Genomic DNA, 22,801 nt, shown 5'->3' with positions numbered 1-22,801 from the left:
TAAGTTTTATTTTTTTGATTTGTTATTTCAAAAAAAAAATTGTTGTTTTGATCTTGGTGATTTTTTAGGATTTCTAGGATTTGGGAGTTTCGTAATTTTGATTGTGATTAGCTTAAGAGTAATGATACGGCCACAAACTTTTGTACAAACTTATTTTGTACAAACTGACGTGGCATTAATTCATTGGTTGAATGAAAATATATATTAATAAAAACAAATCATGTGGGCCAAGTGATATTTAATTCAACCAATCTTATCATGCCACATCAGTTTGTACAAAATAAGTTTGTACAAGAGTTTGTGGCTGTATATATGTTTCAAGTGATATATATACAACGAGGTTTTATTATAGTAAAATGATATTCACCTCACCGTTTGACCCCTCTTAATTACCCTACATAGGCAATTTTTTCCTTTTTTTTTTTACTATGTGAACTGGTCTAACTATGCTATAAACTAAATAATTGAAGTTGATTTTTGTTAGTATTTTATGTTCACTAACTTGATTAATCAAAGCTTTGCTCAAAGCTTGTGAACAAGTCTATGAGAACAAGTCTATGCTAAAGAGTGATCAAATGAAGTGCCTCAATCAAACTGTGCTCACAACAATACACATATCCTTTGTATGCATTAATTTATTGTTTTCTCCGTTAGGGCATAAAGGCTACTGAATATACACGCGAAATGGAAGGGTGGTGGTATTTTGATTAAAAATAAGCATAATTCCATTCAATTGATCACCAAATAAATATATGATCTTCATCTTTAACAAACCATTGAATTATAGGGGATCTCCAATCATTAGAGCCACGCTTCATTGACTTCAACTTATTCCTCTTATCTCTTCAACTTTTCTCCATGACCCCAACTCGATCTGACCCCTTCGGATGCACAATATATTTTAATATTGTTTAATTCTAAGTCTGCCTACATGTATTTTATATACACTACGCACTTTTCTATAGATTATAATCAAAATATAATCATGCCATCATTGATATATTTGTTAAATAAGATAGACATTTCCATATATATAGATTTGATCAAAGTATTATCAACCCCATCATACATTTAATTTAGGTAGATTTTGATCAAATTATGATTGATATAGTTTGTGGGGTATAAGAAATCCTCATTACTCTCCCAATTTCTTTCTTGATGATGATATTGGGTAATGATTAGAAGTAATAAAAAAATATTTGTCTATACCTAGCTAGTTATTTTATAACTTGAAATTAAGATAATGAAAGTCATGGCATGTTTATAGGCATGCACGGGTCCATACAATTTTTATATATCATACTACGAAAAAGTAGATTCATGTACCATACAGATTATGAAGATCATCTAAAGCAACTTAACATCACTTCAACTATTCAATATTGTTGTGTACGCCGACACATGACTTCAATTATGTCAACTAAAATGTCTATAAATTATAATTTTGATATTTGCTATGTATCTTTTTGGTGGTGGTTGCGAGTGATAAGAGTTGAAGGTGGAGCAAGCTCTAGAAATAAGCCTATTTGGTTAACTAGTTCTAGTCACCTAATCTAGCAAATAATTTATAACCAGTAACCCAAATGTAGTTTAAGAGTCAACACTCAACATCAAAAGTATATTCCTATTCGTTATGTATGTATGTATGTATAATAGGTGTAATTCATTGAATCATTTATAGAAGGCTATAGAAGGTTATAGAAGTTAGCTTAACTCATACATAAAAAAGTTAGGTTAAATTTTTCATGGATGTTATCAAGCGGTAAGGTAGCACAGGGCACTTATATATGAATATGGTCATGATACTTAGAAATGCATGGAGCTAACTCATAGTTAAAAGTCAATTAATTAGTTCATAAATTGAAGATTTATTCAATCTTATATATATAACTCAGTAAATATTCTCAGCTAACGTGATTTATTTTCCTTGTCAATAATTTTTTTATTTAATGCCAAATTAATTATAATTTTTAAAAGAAAGAAAATCTCAATTATTATTATTATTGGAATATCCCTCCGAAAATGATTATTTGTACATATTTCTATTGCTAGCAGCAAAATCTAGTAATCATGAATCTCAAACCCTATTTGACATTGAAGTGTTATCGAAAAAAAACTATAATTATAAAATAAAAATTGATAGTATGTGATAAAAATGACTTTCAAATAATAATTTTTACAAAAATGGTGAAGATATATATTATATGTTTTTCATCGCACAAGTGTGATATAAAATCGATTTATATTTACAAAACTATAAACTAATGCTTACCAAACATTACAATATTATAATTTTTTAAGTTACAGCCATCCAACTATAATACCAAATTATTATTTTTTAAGCTACAACCATCCAACTATAATAGCAAATAAGCCTTAATCAATACACATTTTGTAAAAATTCTATATCTTCTTATAAGTCACGTAAGCATATACATATTTTGGTCCCAATTATAACTTACGTGGTTTCACATTGCAGTAAACTAATTTTGCTCGTATCGTAATTATATATTCAAATATCCTCAGGCACACACGAGCTTACACTGATGCCAGTTTCCCGACACACTTGAAACGTAAAAATGAACAGACTTAATTTGTTGGCATCTCATTGTTGAAAATTCTTACCATCATGCATCAAAGTTTCTGCTACCATGAGATTGTTATCACATCAGCATCTTGGAATCAAATTTCACTTTCAGATCTTCAAAGTAATCTGTCAATTATTGAGTGCATGAAATGAAAGTTGTCACTAAATTTGTCAGCTTGGGACAAGCAGTACAAGATAAGAAACAGCTTACCCATAAGTGAAAAAAAAGAGAAACCCAGCCACACGTTATATATGCCTGTCCCTTCATTTCATATATATGTTTTAGCTTACTTTGTCCGCAACTACAATTGAAATTATTAACCCATTTTGGCTACTGTGCATATTTCGTCATAAATGCTTCAATAATGGATGATAATAGTAATGGTTTCAGATACATTCGTGTTGATATATAGTTGAAATCAATAATATACCTTAATCACAGAGAGAGAAACAGGAACATGCATGCCCATATGCTCACTGTGTGTGCGTGTGAGTGTGTGTCCTTTACACGTATCAGTCCAAGGGTTCGTATACACCACGAGAAAGTCTTTTACCATTTTTCAGAAGAGAGTGATCATACAGTGCAACTCCAACAGCCCCGGCCCCAAGAACCAAATGTACATTGTCTGCACGCTTCCGGCTTCATAAACGCGTCTTTCATCCTCACGATTTTTGTTTCGTGATTTCTTCGTCCAAAATGAGTACTGTGCTTAGCTAGGAAAACTCAAAGCTCATGACGTCTCCAGGCTTTCACCTTCGCCAGTGCTTTGAAAATAATCATTTTATCGAGAAAACAACTGCTTGCGGCCAAATTATAATTAATACAAGATACTTTTAAGGTTATTTTCTTAAAAAATAAAAGGTCATTCTGTAATAAATAATAAGTAATAAGACAGATAATTTATTAAATAAATCATAAAGTTTCTTTCTTTTTCTTTTTTATTTATTAACTAATAATGCACATTTATGCCACTAGTGATAGATCCAAGCCCAACATTCTCTATTGAAAGCTCAAAAGTCCTCGGTTACCCTCCCTTATTATTTTTTACCCTAAATTTATGATAAATTATGAACTTGCACGGAAGTTCCAGGTTATGCAAGTGTAACAAAAAAACTTAGTAGTTTAATTAAGAATTTAGAAAAAAAAAATTGGGATTTGAAAGAAATACAATTGTATTATGGACCTTAATTTTCGCCAATATAATTGTTGTTACGCATATATGCATGTGTAATATCTAGAAATATTGTATTAATTTCACTGCATCATTTATTCAAACATTACAATTGCTTTTTTTTTTTCTTTTGGGCGAACCTAAATTTATTCTTTAAACTCTTACCTTCCCAAGACCCAAATTTGGGTAGCTTAAAAAATAAAAAAGGACAAAAAAAAGACTACTTAAAACCACTTGATCAAGTTCTTGAAAATACCTTACAATAGTTTTATTTATACACAATGGCATGGAAAAGAATCATGTAGATCGAGCAAAGACCTTTTTGTCTTGAGAGATCATGCCTGCACCTAGTTTGTTTTAACACAAAAGGAAAATATAAAAATAAAAAGAACTTGAATTTTCGTCAGTTTTTGATATAGTATGGTTTTACAAAAGAACGTTGTGTAATGAAACTGATGAGTGGAAGGATAAAAGATATAGGGTGATGGATAGATACAAATATTTTTCACTACTTCGTTGATTGAGTATACTAGAATAAAAGAAATAAACTAAATCGATATTGATTCCAAGAATACTTGCGAATCTAGGGTGTTAAAATTTGTTAATTCCACATAATACGAAGAAATAATAATAATAGAACTCAAACCAAAAGTTTATTCTAAAAAATAATCAATAATAAATAACTAAGGCCTATTCGTAAAGGTTACAAAAGACATTTATTTATATTAACTATAACTTATTTTAATTTTGATAGAAAACTCACTTTAATACGAGTCATATTTAAATTAAGAATACTGCTCAAATAAGCAACATGTAAACAATAAAACTATAAATAGATAACCAAATTAAAATTAATTAAAAATTTCAATTTAAATAGGATTTTTTCAATTTCTCACTCTTCATCAGTTATGTGTAAGGAAATTCTTTCATTTTGATAAATCTTTTTTAAAATATATATATATATATATCTCTTAGCTTCTTAGGTTTAGATGACTATAAGCGGATTTGATGCAGATTCATTATTACCTCATGTGATATCATATCTTTTTATTTAATAAAAATATAGTAACAAATCTGTATGAAATTTACATTTAAAGATCTGAACGTGAGAAGACACACACACATTTAAACATGTGTGTGTATATGGTGCAGCCTAATATCTCCTTCGGATTTCGCTACTCGATACTGTCGTATCAAAAGGCAAGAGTTTTTTTTTTTTTTTTTTACTGTTTTCTTTTTAAGCTCCAAGACAAAAGGGTTGACGTAAAGGAAAAAAAAAATATGGCTATGCAAAGCACGTATTTGTACACTTAGCCTCATCAATAGACTTGAGTAGTTTTCAACTTTAAACTTAGTCTCAAGAGATTCGATTTCATGAAGTAATTTTTAAGTAGCTTTTTTATAAATATTTCCTGAATTTGAATTTTAAAAAGTTAAAAATGAATTTAAACTATACGTACTGTAACCTTTTAAGAAAATATGTAATTTTATACTCATGTAATTTGGACGAAGATGATGAATTCGAGTTAACTAAAATTTTTAATTATCATTATTATAAGTAGGGCGTCACAGTCATGAGTCGCCATCTTACTTTCTTGTAGCCCCATTAATTACACTTGTCTTTTGCTTTTCATTTCTTCTCATTAAATGCTCTTTGCCTCCTTTTTTTCCTTCACTCATCTCCACTTATATTTTGTCACTGTATTTTGCAGGTGCCCTGCTGCATCTAGCTAGGGTTTACCCCAATTGGACTCTCACATATGTCCTATAAATAATAACTAAAATCCTAATATTTCATCATTTAAACAAAGCTGCAGCTGCGTAATACTCTTTTTTCCTTGGAACAATCAAGGATTAACAGATCTATCAGCTCGATATAGAGCCCTATACAAAAGGGAATAGAAGGTATATTTTCCTTTTCCTTTTTGGTTCAGAGAAACATCTAGCTACAGCTAGTTGTCAAAAAGGTAAGTCACAGTACCAACTGCCTCAAAGCCTTTTCTTTTCATTTCTTCAAGTTTTTTCTATAAGATTGTGCCTGATATAAGTCTTATAAGTCCAAATGTTCAAACTTCAAAACGAAAGATCTGTATATGTTAATCCTGTAGCGACATGTTTGATGGCAACTTGAGCTTTAAATTCAAGAGAATCCAAGCACAGGAAATCGATGTACATACATAAATATAGGAGTACCGTTAGAGAATTATTTATAATTTCCCTTAAATTTTTAATTTATTATATATTTTACACCGTTTGTTTTGACTATATGTAGGGTTTTGCCTGAAAATTCAAGATCAAGTACGGTTTGAAAATTCAACAAATACAGCTTTAGTTTGCAGGCCAAAAAAGTAAAAGTAGGTTGAAAAGAAAAAAAATATGGCAGCTAGTGTTTTTAAGAAATTTCCAATTTCATTGTATTTGAAAATATTAACCAAAAAATAAAATAATTAATTAATTATATAAAAGGAGTAATTATTATTAATTAAGCTATAGACACATTGTTTTCTTTATTACTTGCTGCAGAGAACTAAAGGTTGATGGCTTCTTCAAGCTACTCAAATGCTCCATGTGCCGCCTGCAAGTGCTTAAGGAGAAAATGCATGCCTGATTGTGTTTTTGCTCCATATTTTCCACCTGAAGAGCCTCAAAAGTTTGTGAATGTTCACAAAATATTTGGTGCAAGCAATGTAAGCAAACTCTTAAACGAAGTTCTGCCTCATCAGAGGGAAGATGCAGTGAACTCTCTAGCTTATGAAGCCGAGGCACGGCTTAAAGATCCAGTGTATGGCTGTGTTGGAGCCATTTCTGTCCTTCAAAGACAAGTCATGAGGCTGCAAAGAGAGTTAGATGCCACAAATGCTGATTTGATCCGTTATGCTTGCAATGAAATGCCACCTCAGTTTGGAGCAAGAAGTGACACTAATGAACAAAATTCAGGGTTTTATTTCCCATCTCAATGGAATAATAATAATGATGGTAGCCATGAGGGAGGAGAAAGCAGCAGCATGTAAGACCTTAATTGATTTGTCATTGTATTTTATAAAATATGACAAAAAAACCCTTTTAGGGTTTCTCTTCGAGATTCATAATGGACTGTGTTTTACTTGTCATTGTATTATATTATGTCCATATTCTAATTTTATGAAAGAATGTCTTCTTAATTATGAGAGTACATTTCTTGAAACTTAATTGAGACCTAATTTTGTTTCCTTGACTTAATTTGCTGAGAGTACTGGCTAGCTAGTTTGTCAGAAAATGCTGTTGAGTCCACTTCAAACAACCATGTAAAAGTCTGCAGTTGAGCTAAAAGCATCCTTAATTTTTGCAGCCTCTTGCACATTTAATGAGAATTCTGTCTAAGAACTATGAGATAATCTACATGTACATATATATCTCTGTTTCTGAACCCATCTTCTTATTACTTACAGAAGTTTGGTACTTTACATATTCTCCAGTTCCCTTGACGTATGCCTCCTTTTTTGAACACTTACCATGTGCCTCTATTAGGTGTCACTCTATGTTGGGACTAGATTGTATAACCTCTTAGGCTGAAATACAAGACGTCAGCTCACATGAGGGGGGGGGGGGGGGGAATATTTATTCATTATTAATTGTGTTATATATTTAACGAAAGAAAAAAAGTACATACATGGTATTAGTATATATCCTAACCTGAATACTTAATTAAGATACAAGTTAATATAATCGATTTTAATTAATTGGTTTAGAATCTATCGAGATACCTAATTATTAGTTAGGTTTATTTTATATGCAACTCCGTCACCAACGTAAAATAGTTTATGCTCCATATTATATTATATGGTTCAACAAATATAAGCCACCAACTACATATAAAATCTAAAAATTCTAAAATGTAGATAAATGGACTTGTAACAGCAGCAATCATTGATATCCAGTGATCATTGCGTCGTTATTAATTTTTGGCACTAGCATTGGGAGCTCACTTCTAATTATATGTACCATTTCTCCTTAATTTAGTGTGAGGCTGAGAGTAAATCGTATGCTTGATGGTTCTGTGTGATACTTGAAAAAGTGAAGGGGTTTCAAGTAACCTTTTAAAAATCAGGTTTCAAAAAGCTAGCATGTAACTTGAAGTTCCAAAATACAATTTGAATTTATACATAAAGCAGGTCAAGTTCCAAAGCTAAAGATTTTCTATGTTAATTCCGTATGTTTGAAGTAAAGAATCGTCTAAAGATATATATATATTGTAAGCTAAATATGTCCAAAATAACTAAAATTCTCTTATAAGGTTTCATCACTGCATTCGAAGGATATTTAAAGGGAATACTTGATTTGAGAGACTATCTATTACCTATTTATTCATACAAAAAGAGCATACAAGCGCCACACTATTCATTGAATATATTTTCGTAGATTTATGGTGGTATATAGCAGAGACACCTTAATATTTTCTAAGTACAATTGATACAATCATGTAGCGTCTAATTTTTGGATCGAGTTAATAAAATGCTAAATTAACAGTGTGACAATATAATTTACTAAAAGTGTGACTCAGTTCACGAGTGCACCGAAATAAAACTAACTATGGGAGTGTGTTTTTATGTTTATCGACATTTCACTATCATAAAAAGGAGGGGAAACACACGCACACATCACTCATCTGTTCTAATATGCCCACATCACCATCATATTCATAACAAAGGGGAAAAGATCACTCACACATATCTCATCCAACAGATAAATTCCCCTTTCCATATATAAATTAAATATGGGACCTAGCCAGCTAAGTGTGAACAAAGGAAAAATGGAGAAAAAAATTAGACCTTAAATCAATTTCCTTTCTGTCCATCCATCAATTTCGTTTTTCAAGCTTCAAAATCAACTTTCTTCAATCCAACACTATATCTCTTTTCTACAACAGATAATAGTAACAGTAGTACAAGAAAATTTGTTGACTTCCCCAACCATTGAGTTGAAGTCTTTGCTAACCACTACAAAATAGTAATATTTCTTGTGAATTTTTGACCTTTTCATTATAGCATTGACATTAATATTGTCTGTAAACAGTAAGTAGCAGTAGAGATGTCAATACTCTCATAGGATCACAAAGAATTGTTTTCCCATGTGAGGGAGTAGAGAAAAAAAATAGCATGCGAATCTTAGTTGGATTTTCACCTTTGTCTCCTTTTTATTACATATATTCTTCACTGTTTATCATCCCTCGCACCTCAGACATTGCAGTAATTAAGAACCCCACTACTGCATCACATACAGTGAAGTAGATACAATGATACTCTTTTAGCGTACAAAAAATAAAATGAAATGAGTCATATATATGAAATGAGCTAAATTACGGTTAAATGTTTAGGTAGCTTTAGCTCATGTTCTAACTCCATGATCATCTTCATGGTTTGAATTAGGAAGTAATCACTGCAGGCCAGTCCACTTTCCTTTTTTCTCACTTGAACTTCAGGTACTTTTTACAAAAGAATTTGGCAATATAAAACGTATAATATGATTGATTATGTCCCATGGAATCTTCCTCTTTCTAATATAGTTTATAAAGAAATCAAAGCCTTAGCTGGCCGAACTTGCTCAATTAATGTAGAATAAAAATTAGCAATATTTCACAAATAGATACCTGGGTTTTCTTTTTCTTTAAAATCAAATGAACGCACACTGTGACCTGATGTAACTAATTATATGCATTACTTTGTACCGACTATTATACTCGAATAAAGATTCTTTTATGATCTAAGCACGTTTGAATTATTTTAAGAATTTTTTTATATGTGTATTTTTATTTATATGTAATCAATATTTATTATATTCTCATGTACCAATTATATAGTATTTACTCAGATGAATCATATTATAAGAGAATTATAATCCATTACACTGACCACACATGTAGAAACCATATCTATTAAAAACATCATAAAATGTTAATAAGGATTGTCCTTAATGGGCATCAAATTTACAAAGGTGCAAATATCAATGGATTTGGTGTTTAAAAATACCAATCTTATAGAGCAGGTATGATATGTATATATACAATCTTTCTCTAGCGTGGGCACTCTTTTTTTTCCCCTCCCATGCGGGCACGCTTTTAAGCCGTATGGTTTAATAAAGACAGTTTTTAATGCTATAAAATTGCACGGCTTTATATTGCATTAAAAAAATAATTCTATTAAGCCAAACGGTTTAATTCCGCATTAAAAAAAAATGAAGGCACTTGCACGTAAGGATGATTCTCTCTATCTCTCTCTCTCTATAATGTAGGATTAAAATTTGGGACAAATTGACAATGGTGTGAACATATTTTTACAATGTTGTCTAATAATGTTATAAAAATATGTTATACTACTGTCAATTCATCTCAAATTTAAAAAAAGCCTAAGATCTTGAACCCCCCCCCCCCCCACACACACACATACATGAAGATTGTTAATTTCCCCCTTACTGTAATTAATAAATACCATGTACTCCCTTGCTATTTTTATAATAGTCAATAATTCTCCTGACAGTATTAGTTTATAATATTACCTCTATTTTGAAATACACTTTTATTTATATTTATTATAAATTAAATAAATCATATGAATAGAAACTGAATAAAAAAATAAGTATTAAAAACAAGAAATATATGCTTTGATGTGAACAAAAAATAATAATAATAATTTTTTTTGCACTTTTTATTTTTTAAACATTTTCTTCTAATAAATATTTTATAATATTTTAAAATTAAATATAAAAAGTACAAGAAAAATATTTTATTATTTATTTTATAATAATTTTTATTTATTATTCAATTTTTCTTATAATATTTTTTTATCATTTTATAATAATTTTCTTATATATTTATTATAAGAAAATATTTATAAAATAAAAAGTTCAAGAAAAATATTCTATTATTAACTTTTTTATGTCAAAAAATATATTTCTTATTTTTAATACTTAATTTTTTTTATTTTAATTTCTATTCATGTAATTTATTTAATTTATAATAAATGTAAATAAAAGTGTATTTAAAAATAAGGGTAATACTATAAACTTATATTATTAGGAGAGTTATTAACTATTATAAAAATAGTATGAGCAAATTATATATATTGATTATAGTATAGCTCGATATATATACATTGCTTTATTCATTCATCGATATCATGAGAGATAAGTGAGAAATATATGATTTGATTTGAAGGTTTTCGATGAAATGCATCAAAGAAATACAAAATGTCTCTTTCCTAACATGCAAAGCAAAATAGAAAACCAAGCATGCTCACAAAACAGCAAAAAGGGTCATAATCTGGGACCCGAATCAACGATTCAAGAATCGGTCACAATCTCATTTTCCAAGTTAATGGGCCATCCCCAACCGCCCAAATGAAGAATTATCAAAGTGACTCAAGAGGTCCAAAACCAAAGACAGCTCTATTCCAAAAAGTTGCCATGCCCATGCAATCTAATATTTTGACTGATTGATTGATTGATTGATTGGGACATTTCTCCAAGACCCTTCAAGTGGGCCCTAACCACATGTTTTTTGAATAGAGTTTTTCAATAATCTTCTCAGGAGCATTGTGGTGAGAATAAACCTACAAGCATCGCATCTCATGGCTTGTCCCTATAAGCTGTAGGCTAGAGCTCCGTAGATGATGAGTATCTCTTTTCTTAATTTTTCAATATAATGGTTAAATTAAAGAGCGGTGAGTTGCACATTTTATGGTGTGTGATTGATTGGAATGTGTTAAATTATTATTAGGGAAAATTATTGTATAATTGTGGTACCGTGTCACAGTTATACTCAATTATTGAATTTTAATGGATCACATTCATCTAAGTGGATTCAACGGTTGGGTGCAACTGTGGTACGGTACCATAATTGCACCGTAGCCAGACCCTTATTATTAATAGAGTTATGCACTTTACAGTATAATTTCACCTGTAATAATTAGACTTGAGCGTATTTTATAATATGAGACTGCACGCACTGAATTATTGTTCAATAATTAAGAGGAGGTTAACATCCAACCAAAAGACGTAGGCATGAATAATATAAATGGCATTATTCAACTTCAGCCTTGGATTTTAAATTACAGAAAATAGGGTGTCAAAATGGCACCCTCACCCTCGTGGTGCCGTATTTGTGGCTCCTCAGTCATCTGTTAGGACTAGTACCATTTTTCAATGGTTAAATTCAATTACACCATGTTCGGTTTGACAAGAAGATCACCTCCCCTCTCATCTCTTCTCCTCCTCGAATCAAACATCAATTAGTACTCTAGTATACAACTTATTCATAGCCGCTTTTCATTTGAGTAAACACTATCTTTATAGACTGATAATAGAGATATATAAATTACTTGTGCATATCACGTTAGGATTCTAAATTTTCAACGCATTTTTTTCTTGCGAGAATAATGCTTCTTTGGAATATGGAAAGCAAAGTATTTGTACGTAAAACTCATGAACAATTAATCATTATTTAATAGTTCGTTTTCTTTTTGTCCTCTTTAATAGAGGAGTGCAGAGAAGGCACAACCCCATTTGGGCTTGAGCCACCACATACATGCCAATGCGCAAATCATTCAACCCGGGGCGCTTCTAGGACGTAAAATTAACAAGTTACGTACAAGAAGTTGCGTTATGTGTGTCCAAAGAAAGTATGTGCATGGACATCACTTAATCAGTCTGAAAAGAAAAAGGAAAAAAACGATAAGATTCGATGTTGGCAACTTGGCATTTGGAATCATCTTGTCTCCTGCTTTACATTTCCCATAGAACACAGTAAAATCAAAAGCAATAGTGTCAAGTTTATCACCTAACTGTGTAATGTGCATCAGAGAAGGTTTTAGAGGGTAAAAAATCACACCTGCTTCTCCAGCACAAGACCCAACAAATTGGCATTTTGTACAATAATATTCTTAACAGGGTTATTAAATCTATTCCAGAGGCGTAATAATCAGACTGACATTCCAGATATCTCACTGAGGCATAAGGATTCAAACACAGAAAAAGGACTTTGTAATGCAGCTTCGGGCGGTTTCTCAAAGGTTTCTTTCATATCAGAAGATGGAATTTTTTTTATTTTGGGTCTTCATGTACATTGTATTTTTATAGCATTGGAAGAGTCAATCATGCTTGGAGTTGAGGTGCTGCTAAAAAATAAAATAAAATTAGTTAATGGAAAAAAAAATTAAAAATTTAATAAAAAATAAGATAGATTTTATAAAATTTTCATTATATAAATATGAGATAAAATCAACTTAGCTTACAAATTAAAAGAGTAGGAATTTACCTAACACTTCAGTGTTGTAGCTTATACTAAACGGGGCCTGATTCATTAAACACTTGAGGTTTATCAACCTGGTTTGACATTGCATTTTTAAGTTACAAATTGAACGAGGCAAAACTAAAAGGAAGAAGCCTTGTTCGAGAGGAAGGCTTACCTGCCATAGATATTTCCATCAAGTATATGGTCGCTTCGGGGCTAATTGGTGACTGCCAGGGAAAAAATAAAATCAGATAGCGGAAAAGCATGAATCTTATCAATAGAAAAATTGGTAATTATTCCTGGAGGGTGGAGAGCTAGGGATAGAGCAGAGGCTTATGCTCAATAGGAAAGGCGTACCTTTACATGGAATGATTCTATTCTACATCCAGAGGAACAATGTATAGGACCTTTAACAAACCGAAGTAGATTATTCAAGTATAATCTGAAGCATGAAAGCATCCAAAATAGAGTGTTTAGCATTTTAGCTATTTTTTCTTTTTTGTTCTCTAACCTCATATATGGCCGGGTACCGTAAGCAGGTAAATCATCTTCCACCAGTGCATCAAAAACAGACATTTCACTACGTTGTGCATACAACCAAAATTACAATTTTGAGTAGGCAATACAGCAGAAAATTAATACGACTTAAGGGAGAGATGCTCATCACAACAGCACGTACCTATTGACCAAGCATGGAGCTGTAACCAACACCCATTTAAATCCTGGGACAAGCTAGATGTACCAAGTAATCTTGTTTCTTGAAATCATATAAAATTATAAGTAGTATAGCTACACTGATAGTTCTAATTAAATCTTTAGCTTCGTGAACCTGCAGAAATTTTTGGAGGATTGATCTAATGTTGGTTCACTTCCAATTCCAGACTGTGCCTACCATTTTCATATCTACATTTTCATCTATGTTAGGGTTTCCATACCATTACAAAGGTCAGATGCTCATAACCAAACTTTGTTAAAATGTCGCTGGACTGGACAGTATGTTTAATTCCTCTATAAAGTATAAAGATTAATTTTTAGTTATCTCATTTGAGAATATGCATAGGCAACCATTCAACATTCCATTGAGTAAGAAGAAACTAACCTTCTCTATTTCGCCAATGACTCAGTATAAGGACATGCCTAAGTAACTTGAGCCTTAATATTTTTCATATCCCAGATTTTTAGAACACTGAAATGACCAGGTTGTCTATGAGAAAAGCAAGGTAATTATAAACTCTATAGGAATTCAAAACTAATTTTGGGAAATTGGCAACTCGTTATATGATACCTGTTCACTGCTTATCAGAAGTAATGCTTATGTGGGTAGCCTGAAGGAACTGACATGTTATCCAAGAGTAGGATAAAAAAGATTAACAAGAAGTTGAGGCAACAAACAAACCCTTTTTGATTGAGATGAAAATGAGCTGGATAAGGAACAACAATATGGTTCAACTGAGTGGAAGCTATATCCAACCATTTATTATATTAAAAGGAAATTTTTTTTATAAACATCATAAACCTGTAAATGAAAGCCGGAATGCAATAATAACTTATAGAATGGAGAATTCTGTGGAATTACTTTTGGAAATAGTCTTGCATCTCAAGTCCCATATAACAAAGAAACCATTTCTTGATCTAGAAACAAGAAGATCAGTTGAACAATAACACTTAAAATTAAGAGATTGAAAAAAGGAAAAAAAACATTTCAGATATCAGAAGATGAAAAAAATAATATTTAAGAGACCTACTAGAATTTTTGGGATCGGGGTGCAATGATTTTACGCTTACCATGTGCACCATCAACACTCCAATACATTTCCTTCCCGCTACATTCCTTACCTTTGTCTGCAACATTGCCAAAGAAAGGTATACTTAATTTAAAATTAATCTTCTTCATGTTGAATCCTGAGAGTTAAGTCCTTGTTCGTAATCATCATCCATCCGTCAACTGCAAGTTGCAGCTATGTCTTCATATTCCATCAATTGGTAAAACTAATTGTTTGGAATAGAAACTTATCTAGTGGAGTATATAAACAAGATACTACTAAAAATATAGAACAAACTTTGATCAATGCAACCAAAATTTTAAATTAACTTAAGCAAATTTGTTCCACATTTGATTGCTCTTTACATATAAACCAAGTAGCCGAGTAGAGATTGAAAAATAAGCCAATTAGGGGGAAAAAAAAATTAAACCCATCTCATGATGCAAATGCTAAAATAAACTGCCTATTTTTCTTTATCTGGAATGTAACTTACAGTTGAATCCCCCAAAGGCTGGAGCTATTAGAATGTTGTTATTCTCCTGCAAAAGGTTTCCACAAATAATTAATATTAAGATAGATAAAATTCATGTCTCAGTCAAAACTTTTCACATGCTAATCACTTGCATCTATAGCATGACCTACCAAAACCAAAACCATCATAAACGCAAAAATAAAATTTTGGGAAACAAAATTTGTTAAAGATAATAACTTGATTCGGCGAAAGTTTTACTTTCCTCTCTCAATTACTTCAAACACGAACACACAACAACAACAACAACAAAAAAGGGCAAATTTGGCAAACGAATTGAAACTATTCATGCCCAATATTGGTGCAACACACAGAATCTACGATGGCATGCAATTATGTATCAATTTTAGAAAAGACCCAATTCCACTAATCTTAATTATAGCCTCGCAAGCCATTCAGCCGTGTTGACTAGTGGTAACTCACGTCCCTAACTATGTTGAGGGCGTGCGTTTAAGCCCCCATGGGGCCTTAATTTTCCAAAAAAAATTACAATAATAGGTATCTTTCCTTATATTCGTGGGAGCAGATTTTTGAGGTAATCCTCGACACCCCTAGTAGATTTCAGATTATGCGTATTTACAGATCGTCACAAATTAAACCTTTTGGCATCATCACAGCCACATAAACTTCTTTCATACAATTGGAATTCAAAAGATTTTGGAATTAGTAAATAAATAAGCCTTAATTTTTTAAAAAAACAAAAAAAATGATAAATAAACCTTGCGAGATGAAATTACAAACGGCGGCGACTCGTTGCCATTGAAGTTAACGGCCACGGCTCCAATTTCCATAAAATTTGAACCCATGTCGCCATACTTAGCTTTGAGAGGGCATGGCCAGGGAACTCAATTTTCTTTTTGGCGGCAATCATTTTTATTTTTCATTTTTTTCCCATTTAAGTCCCCAACGGAAATATGTAATGCATTAAATCGTTTGACCATTTGACTTTGGTGCCTCTGTTAAATTTCTGTATACATAACTATTAAAAATTAAATTTCAAGAAATTACTCTATATTTCTTTATGAATATACCCACTTGCATGCTATTTATATATATATATATTTATTTATAACATACAAATTATATGTATGGCCAATCTAAGATCCTAAATTTATTAAAAGTTTTGGAAAGTTATTAAACCATGTAATCTAATAATATAATAATTGTGAAAATTATTAAACCATATAATTTAATAATATAGTAATATTATACTATTAAACCGTATAGTTTAATAGTTGTTTGTGTAAGTGTGTATGTATAAATCTTTCTCCAACGAGGACATCCTCGTTTTGTCAAAGTGAATGTGTCATTAAAATACAAAAAAAAAAAAAAAACATATTTCAATATATAAGAAATTATATTTTTCCTGTTAGTATATTAAAATCTATTTTTTTAGTAATATTTTCATGTTAACAAAGTGAGGATGTCCTCTTACACTATATACATATAATGTATTTAAATTTGAATGATATAATAAAGTTTTAATGATTTATTATGATTTTATTAGGGTCCTAAATAGTAAAAATGAGAAATATTAGGAATTTAAGAGTAATATGAATATTGGTTTAATAAATGAGCAAGCAAGGTATCAAGGGCGAATTTTTATCACAATAAATATAGTTTCTTTTATTTAAATTTTGATTATTAGTTTTTTAAGAGGTGGTTTGAATCTTTAATCCACCAAACATGATTTCCTATGGCGTTAAATTTATTTAGATTTTAAAAGTTTGATGGTGTGTTTATTTAAAAAAATAAGTTTAATGAAAAATTTAATAGATTTTTAAATAATCTCACTAAAAAAAAAATTAAATCCTCGTTTCTAAAATGGAGAATTGTACTACTATTATTGTTAAGTGAACATTCATGCTTTCTTTCGTTAAAAATTTATTCTATTTGGTCAAAGTTAAAGATGTTATATTATATCTAAATATTCATTTTTAAATATCAGATCAAATAGAATTTTGAAAAAAAAAGGAAAAAGTGAGCATCTTCCTCCACAAATAACAAGCGATTATTATCAGAATAAATTCACAATAATTAACCATTTTTAAGTTCAGGACCAAGTGGGATCGTTGATCCTTCAAGAGATGAGTCCAAAAAATGACCACACGTTTTGAGGCGAAAAGCACAACACAACAATTTTGCAGATCAACAGTAGCAATGTGGCAGTACAGTTGTACACTCAAAAGCCACCTCAATTTTCTTTTTCCCTTTAAAATTTTATGGTTTCAGTTTCTTTTGTTTATATACATATATATCCCCAATAATCTCATCGCAACTTGTTTCTCATGCAAAGCCTCTAGTCATCATGCAACCCTTACGTGCCCGCATTCTGCCTCTCCCACCTTTTCCTATAAAACAAAACCACTGCTTCCGGTTCCTCAACTCATCTCTCCCCTCATTCACATTTACTGCTCGATATTTCTCTCTTTACTCTTGAATTAAGCATCTCAATGGCTGAACGCGATCGCCCGCAGCCACACCAGCTTCAAGTGCACCCACAACAGCACAGTAAGTCTCTTATTGGCCAAAGAGGAGCAGCAGGAGGAGGCCCTTCAGCAAGCAAAGTTCTTGCAGTTTTGGCCATGCTGCCCCTCGGTGGAACCTTTCTTGCTCTTGCCGGTGTCACGCTGACTGGAACCATCATCGGGCTTTGCGTCACCACTCCTCTCTTCATAATCTTCAGCCCCGTTATTGTCCCGGCAGCCATTGTTCTTGCTCTTGCAGTGACTGGGTTTTTAACGTCGGGGGCTTTCGGGCTGACGGCCTTGTCTTCGCTCTCGTGGGTCCTGAGCATATTGTGGCAGAAGACTGGGTCCGTGCCGGAGATGGCGGACCAGGCGAAGAAGCGGGTGGCGGGAATAGCGGATTATGTGGGCCAGAAGACTAAGGAAGTTGGGCAGGATATTCAGAGTAAGGTTCATGAAGCAGGAGGGAAGACGGGGAGGACATAAAATGTTGATCTGATATGATCGGCTGATGGGGAAGACAATGTGTGGTTTCTTTTTCGGGCTTTAGTGTTGGTTTTGTAGTTGTAATAAGTTTTGTGTATTCAGTCGTAGGAGAGTCCGTCCTCTGTTGTGGCTTGTGAGGTGCAAGGGTTTGGCTCTTGGGCTTACTTGGAATGCAAGGCATTTGGTGCTTTTGTTTTTGGGTTTAATTATCTAGAATTTGAATATGCTATGTGTTGTCTCAGTTGTTGTCTTGTATCTTCCATTTGCTAATTTAGTTCAAATTTGCAATCGCTTCTGAAGATCTCTTTCAATTTTGTTCAAATTCACAATCAATTGGGACAATGTGTTGAGATTAGCTCTCAGCTAAGAGTTCTCCCCTACATTTTGGCTTTCTAAGCTGCAATTCAACAAATTCAGGTATTTTTGCTTTTTTGTTATGTCATTTATAAGTAAACATTACAGTGGAATCAATCATCAACTTAACTGTAAAATGGAACCAATCGGCAACTTTGCTTGTGTTGCCTAGATAGCAGAGGAAATTTTTCATCGAACAAAACTTTTACTGTTCAAAAGGAGAATACTGGGCGGAGTTCATAACACATAGGAAATTGCTCTATTAATTTTGTTTAACAATTCATCAGAATTTTGGTATGCGCTGACATTACAATTTCGCTGTAATCGATTACAATTGCTAAACTTGATCGGATTGCTGTAATCGATTACAATTGCTAAACTTGATCGGATTTTACAGTTGCCTGAGGATCCGTAGACTCATCAGTTGAATTTGAAGAAGGATTGGGTATCCAAAATGAGAGAACTGAAGAAGCAGCAACGAACATTGCCCGACGGGGAGCCCACTTCAAGCATGCCACTACTCCTATATTACCATTCCAGCAGGCCACCTGCCCAATAGAACCAATTTAACCACAGAGCTAAGTCTCGTCGTTCCTATTATTTATAAAGGCATTGCATATAATGAATGGATCAAATGAATCTATAAAAATATTAAAACACTCTCTAATAGAAATAAGATTGTAACCTCATTCCGTGTGTTGATATTCCAGGCGTGCAAAGTTCCATCTCCTGATCCTTTGACAAATTGAAAGAGCAAAGTTAGTTTCTGGCAAGTTGGATCAGAAGACAAGAAATTCTGAAGCAACACTGAATAATAATCATCAGTTAAGTACAAACTTTATCACTATAACAAGAAATAATCATCAGTTAAGTACAAAAACCACATTAGAGCAATGTTATGAGAGACTCCGGGATTTTAAGATGAGGGGATGACCTAATAAAACATATTTTTGGTTTATTTGAGTAATTTAATAAAAAAGTTTTATCATTTCAAATTGGATTGTGGTTCTCATCCGTTGGGCTGATTGAACGGTCTTGTTAACTATATATTTGGACACCATGCCATCTTAATCTGAATGTTAAAAATCCACTAATGCCAGCAAAATGCTTCCAGAGGGGAAGCGTTGGAAGAAATTTGCGTTATCATTCAAATGATGATCACATCTTAATCTGAATGTTAAAAATCCACTAATGCCTGCAAAATGTTTCCAGAGGGAAGTGTTGGAAGAAGTTTGTGTTATCATTCAAATGCTGATCACCAGAAAAACAAAATGACTAGAGCTGATCTAATGATGAAAAACCAGCAGAAGAAAAGCATCAGTCAACTGACTAGGCATCACGGTAAAATACAAAGCATAAAAGGCAATGCATGACAAAAACTGGTTAAAACGTATAATCAGTTCAATGAATGGCATTAACACCTGGAGCTTAAAGCTTAAAACTAATTACAGAATTTTAATGAACAGTTGCAATCAACTTAGTCCAGGTCTCCAGGAGACAAAACAGAACCTGGAAATGGACAGGATGCTAGATCTTTTTTTTTCTCAAATTGCAAAATAATAAACACGAACAATACCTGAGACTACATACTGGCCATCTGGTGTAAAAGTAGCTTCTGTATTTGTGTTTGGGGATGGCTCCAAGCTGAAACCACAGCGCTGCAAACAGAAAAGTTTTACAACTACTTATTTAGACTATATCTTATAATATAACCATGGAAAAGGAGCAAAAGAATCCATAGATTTACTAAGGTTCAGACTACAGAACAACTAACAGGATTTAGTAGAAGATGCAACCTTACAACTATACATCACATGAACCAATAAGACAGAATCTTTCAATCCGGTGTACTAACCTTCTCTCCTCCATATGCGTCAAGAACATAAATGTTGTTATTTGTGGTTGTCAAGAGCATTGATTTACCATCATTGCTAAATTTAATATCACAAACCTCTGCTGTATCCCCACCTACTAGAAATGTGTCAAAGGGACCCTGCAACTCTAGAAATGAGTGAAATTCACTTTGACAAAAGCCAAAACAAAAGCTAGCACTTTCTAGACAAGCACCTTGTCGTAGGAACGTGAGTCAAACAATTTGATAGCACCCGCTTCCATTGCCACCGCAAAGACAAGGCCTTGTTGATCAAATGCAACTGTAGGTCTACCACGCAGACGTAAAATTCCCTGAAAACTATGTAAGTAAGCATACAATCAACTATTTTGTATATATTTTTTTAAAGTGAATATACATATAGCTATGCTTTGACAATGAAGCAATCTATAATGATCGTAAAATGACACGGGTTATGGCTGAACTGCCTCACGATGATGCTTCAAGAAAGAAACTTAAATTGTATGCGATTTCCAGAGAATATTAGAGATAGACTTCAAGATATATGTTTGAGGCCACTGATCCTAATTACAATTCTTATATAGTATTGAGAAGAGAAGGCATTAAATTGCCACTTTTGCAAGACTGATAACATGACTTCTTTTTTTCATTTTCTTTTTTTAAATCTTTTTACACATGAACTTTATAGATTGCACAGAATTCATGTGAAACAAGAAACCAACCTGGCAAGCATTAACACGAAGATCCCATATTCTAACGCTGTGGTCAAGAGAACCAGACATAAAGCTATCATTAACTGGAGACATGCAGAGAGAAATAACCCTGCAGCATTAAAAATGAGTGTAATAATCAGAAAAACAACCATGCAGAATAGGTACAAATGTCAATTTATCAACAGTAATAATAGTATTGTACTTTGTTATACATATCCCGTATGAAGGTTGAGTATGAGGAGAAAAAAGTGAGAAAAATGTCATATAGAAGCACCCAAATGCTTCTTATTGCTACTCAAGATAACCTATCCATATGCCAACAAGCACATAGAACATACAAACAAAGAGCTGAAAGAATTTAAGTTAGGTAGCTTCACATTGGTTGCCCAAGAAGTGACCATGTGTGCATATGCATTTCAATGGTTCATTCAACTTTTACATCACATCAACCTTCTTCAAAACTATATATAATAATTTGGAATAATTTGTTCTTATTAAACTTTTAGTATTACTAGAGCAACAACAAGTGATGTGATTCAAACCTCTCCTTATGCCCTTTGAAGTAGCGAAGAATTCGATTATCATACATTGATAGATACCGCAGAGACTCTAGCAAGAAAAATGAAATATGAGAACGACCATCTGTATCACTTAAAATCACCAAAATCAAGCCTCGGTAATTCACATTACTAAGAGAATAGAAAGCTTTTGAACTGAGAAACTCACCTCCAGTAGAATCAAGATTATATTTTGTCGAGCAAATAACAGAGCTTGGGTGATGTGTAAAGCAAACACGATCAGCACCATGTTTCTTGTGGTACGTGGTCTTGATCAACCTAATATTCACACCAAAAAAAAAAATAATAATAATAGAAACAATTAAAATCTAACAAATTAAATTGATACCCTTGCTGCTTTCCTGCAACTTTAACTCTCATCAAATCCACAACTAGCTCTATACTCCCTGGAACCATCCTCACAAACAATAACATCGTTCAATTGTACTCTCAAAGAGCGTACAAATCTTGATACCAACTATTGTAGCTAAGAATTAAATTTTAATACCGATTTAACTAAAACAAAAGAACTGTAAATTTAAGTATCACATGCAAACTAACTAATTAAGGCCTTATTATTGTGTCTACAACGATTGAGCTACTCACTTAGCACTGACAATATCATAAAGTCGCACAGAGTCATCGTCACTAGCCGTCACCAATAAATCGTCTTTTCGATGAAAGTCAAGTGAATTTATCTTCCCACCCTGAAAATAAAACAAGTTCAATAATTTATTTTAACCTTATAAAAGTAAATTTTTTTTTCCCGTCAGGTAAAGAAAGTTGTTGAGCATAAAAGGGAAGAGAAGAGAGGATGTACAAAGTCTGAGAAAATTGCAGCCATTGCCATGCTGCGCACCGTTTCATCATCGAGTTCTGCGAGCGACGTCGTCGCCATTGATGTTTCACTTGTAATGGAAGAGAGGCTTCAGAATTTGACAAAACCAGAGAACGTTAGAACCTGAGTTGAAAGAGAAGGGAAAAATTGACTGTGGGATCCAAACGACAACGTATTGCGGAAAGTTTGTTTGGATATTATCATATATATCCCTTTTTTT

The 22,801-nt window shown here is 32.4% G+C and overlaps 3 protein-coding genes and 1 long non-coding RNA gene across 13 annotated transcripts; 2 read left to right on the top strand and 2 right to left on the bottom strand.

Annotated features, from left to right (window-relative positions):
* The first annotated feature begins 5,455 nt into the window (after window positions 1–5,455).
* LOC18051056 (LOB domain-containing protein 25) lies at window positions 5,456–6,770 on the top strand. 4 transcript variants are annotated; one of them, XM_024191527.1, is made up of 3 exons: window positions 5,456–5,664; window positions 6,032–6,113; window positions 6,283–6,770. In XM_024191527.1, exon 3 carries the CDS (start codon window positions 6,297–6,299, stop codon window positions 6,768–6,770), a length of 474 nt encoding a protein of 157 aa, XP_024047295.1. In that variant the 5' UTR covers window positions 5,456–5,664; window positions 6,032–6,113; window positions 6,283–6,296. The 4 variants fall into 4 exon arrangements, with proteins under 4 accessions (XP_024047295.1, XP_024047297.1, XP_024047294.1 ...); XM_024191526.1 differs by lacking the exon at window positions 5,456–5,664 and adding an exon at window positions 5,671–5,726; XM_024191529.1 differs by lacking the exon at window positions 6,032–6,113.
* A 5,580-nt stretch (window positions 6,771–12,350) lies between these two features.
* On the bottom strand, window positions 12,351–16,180 carry LOC18051055. Of its 4 annotated transcripts, none has more exons than XR_002907043.1 (6): window positions 16,033–16,180; window positions 15,278–15,323; window positions 13,379–14,966; window positions 13,197–13,248; window positions 13,046–13,113; window positions 12,351–12,905 (listed from the first exon to the last, which is right to left on the bottom strand). It is a non-coding gene; the product is annotated as an uncharacterized LOC18051055 (long non-coding RNA). The 4 variants fall into 4 exon arrangements; XR_002907042.1 differs by having other exon boundaries at window positions 13,197–13,428; window positions 13,533–14,966; XR_002907040.1 differs by having other exon boundaries at window positions 13,197–14,966.
* Window positions 16,181–17,610: 1,430 nt separating this feature from the next.
* On the top strand, window positions 17,611–18,559 carry LOC18051054 (oleosin 18.2 kDa). The gene has a single exon (XM_006446511.2). It carries the CDS (start codon window positions 17,767–17,769, stop codon window positions 18,265–18,267), a length of 501 nt encoding a protein of 166 aa, XP_006446574.1. The 5' UTR covers window positions 17,611–17,766; the 3' UTR covers window positions 18,268–18,559.
* Window positions 18,560–18,827: 268 nt separating this feature from the next.
* On the bottom strand, window positions 18,828–22,698 carry LOC18051053 (protein ANTHESIS POMOTING FACTOR 1). 4 transcript variants are annotated; one of them, XM_024191216.1, is made up of 11 exons: window positions 22,564–22,698; window positions 22,350–22,450; window positions 21,913–22,022; window positions 21,729–21,795; window positions 21,196–21,295; window positions 20,689–20,805; window positions 20,477–20,614; window positions 20,198–20,279; window positions 19,307–19,356; window positions 19,001–19,169; window positions 18,856–18,963 (listed from the first exon to the last, which is right to left on the bottom strand). In XM_024191216.1, exons 1-11 carry the CDS (start codon window positions 22,639–22,641, stop codon window positions 18,959–18,961), a joined length of 1,017 nt encoding a protein of 338 aa, XP_024046984.1. In that variant the 5' UTR covers window positions 22,642–22,698; the 3' UTR covers window positions 18,856–18,958. The 4 variants fall into 4 exon arrangements, with proteins under 4 accessions (XP_006446573.1, XP_024046986.1, XP_024046984.1 ...); XM_006446510.2 differs by having other exon boundaries at window positions 18,828–19,169; XM_024191217.1 differs by having other exon boundaries at window positions 18,856–19,169; window positions 19,307–19,350.
* Window positions 22,699–22,801: the final 103 nt, after the last annotated feature.

This window comes from Citrus clementina, unplaced genomic scaffold, assembly GCF_000493195.1.
Source record: "Citrus clementina cultivar Clemenules unplaced genomic scaffold, Citrus_clementina_v1.0 scaffold_2, whole genome shotgun sequence".
NCBI lineage: Eukaryota > Viridiplantae > Streptophyta > Magnoliopsida > Sapindales > Rutaceae > Citrus > Citrus x clementina.
This window is presented reverse-complemented; position numbering and strand designations above follow the sequence as displayed.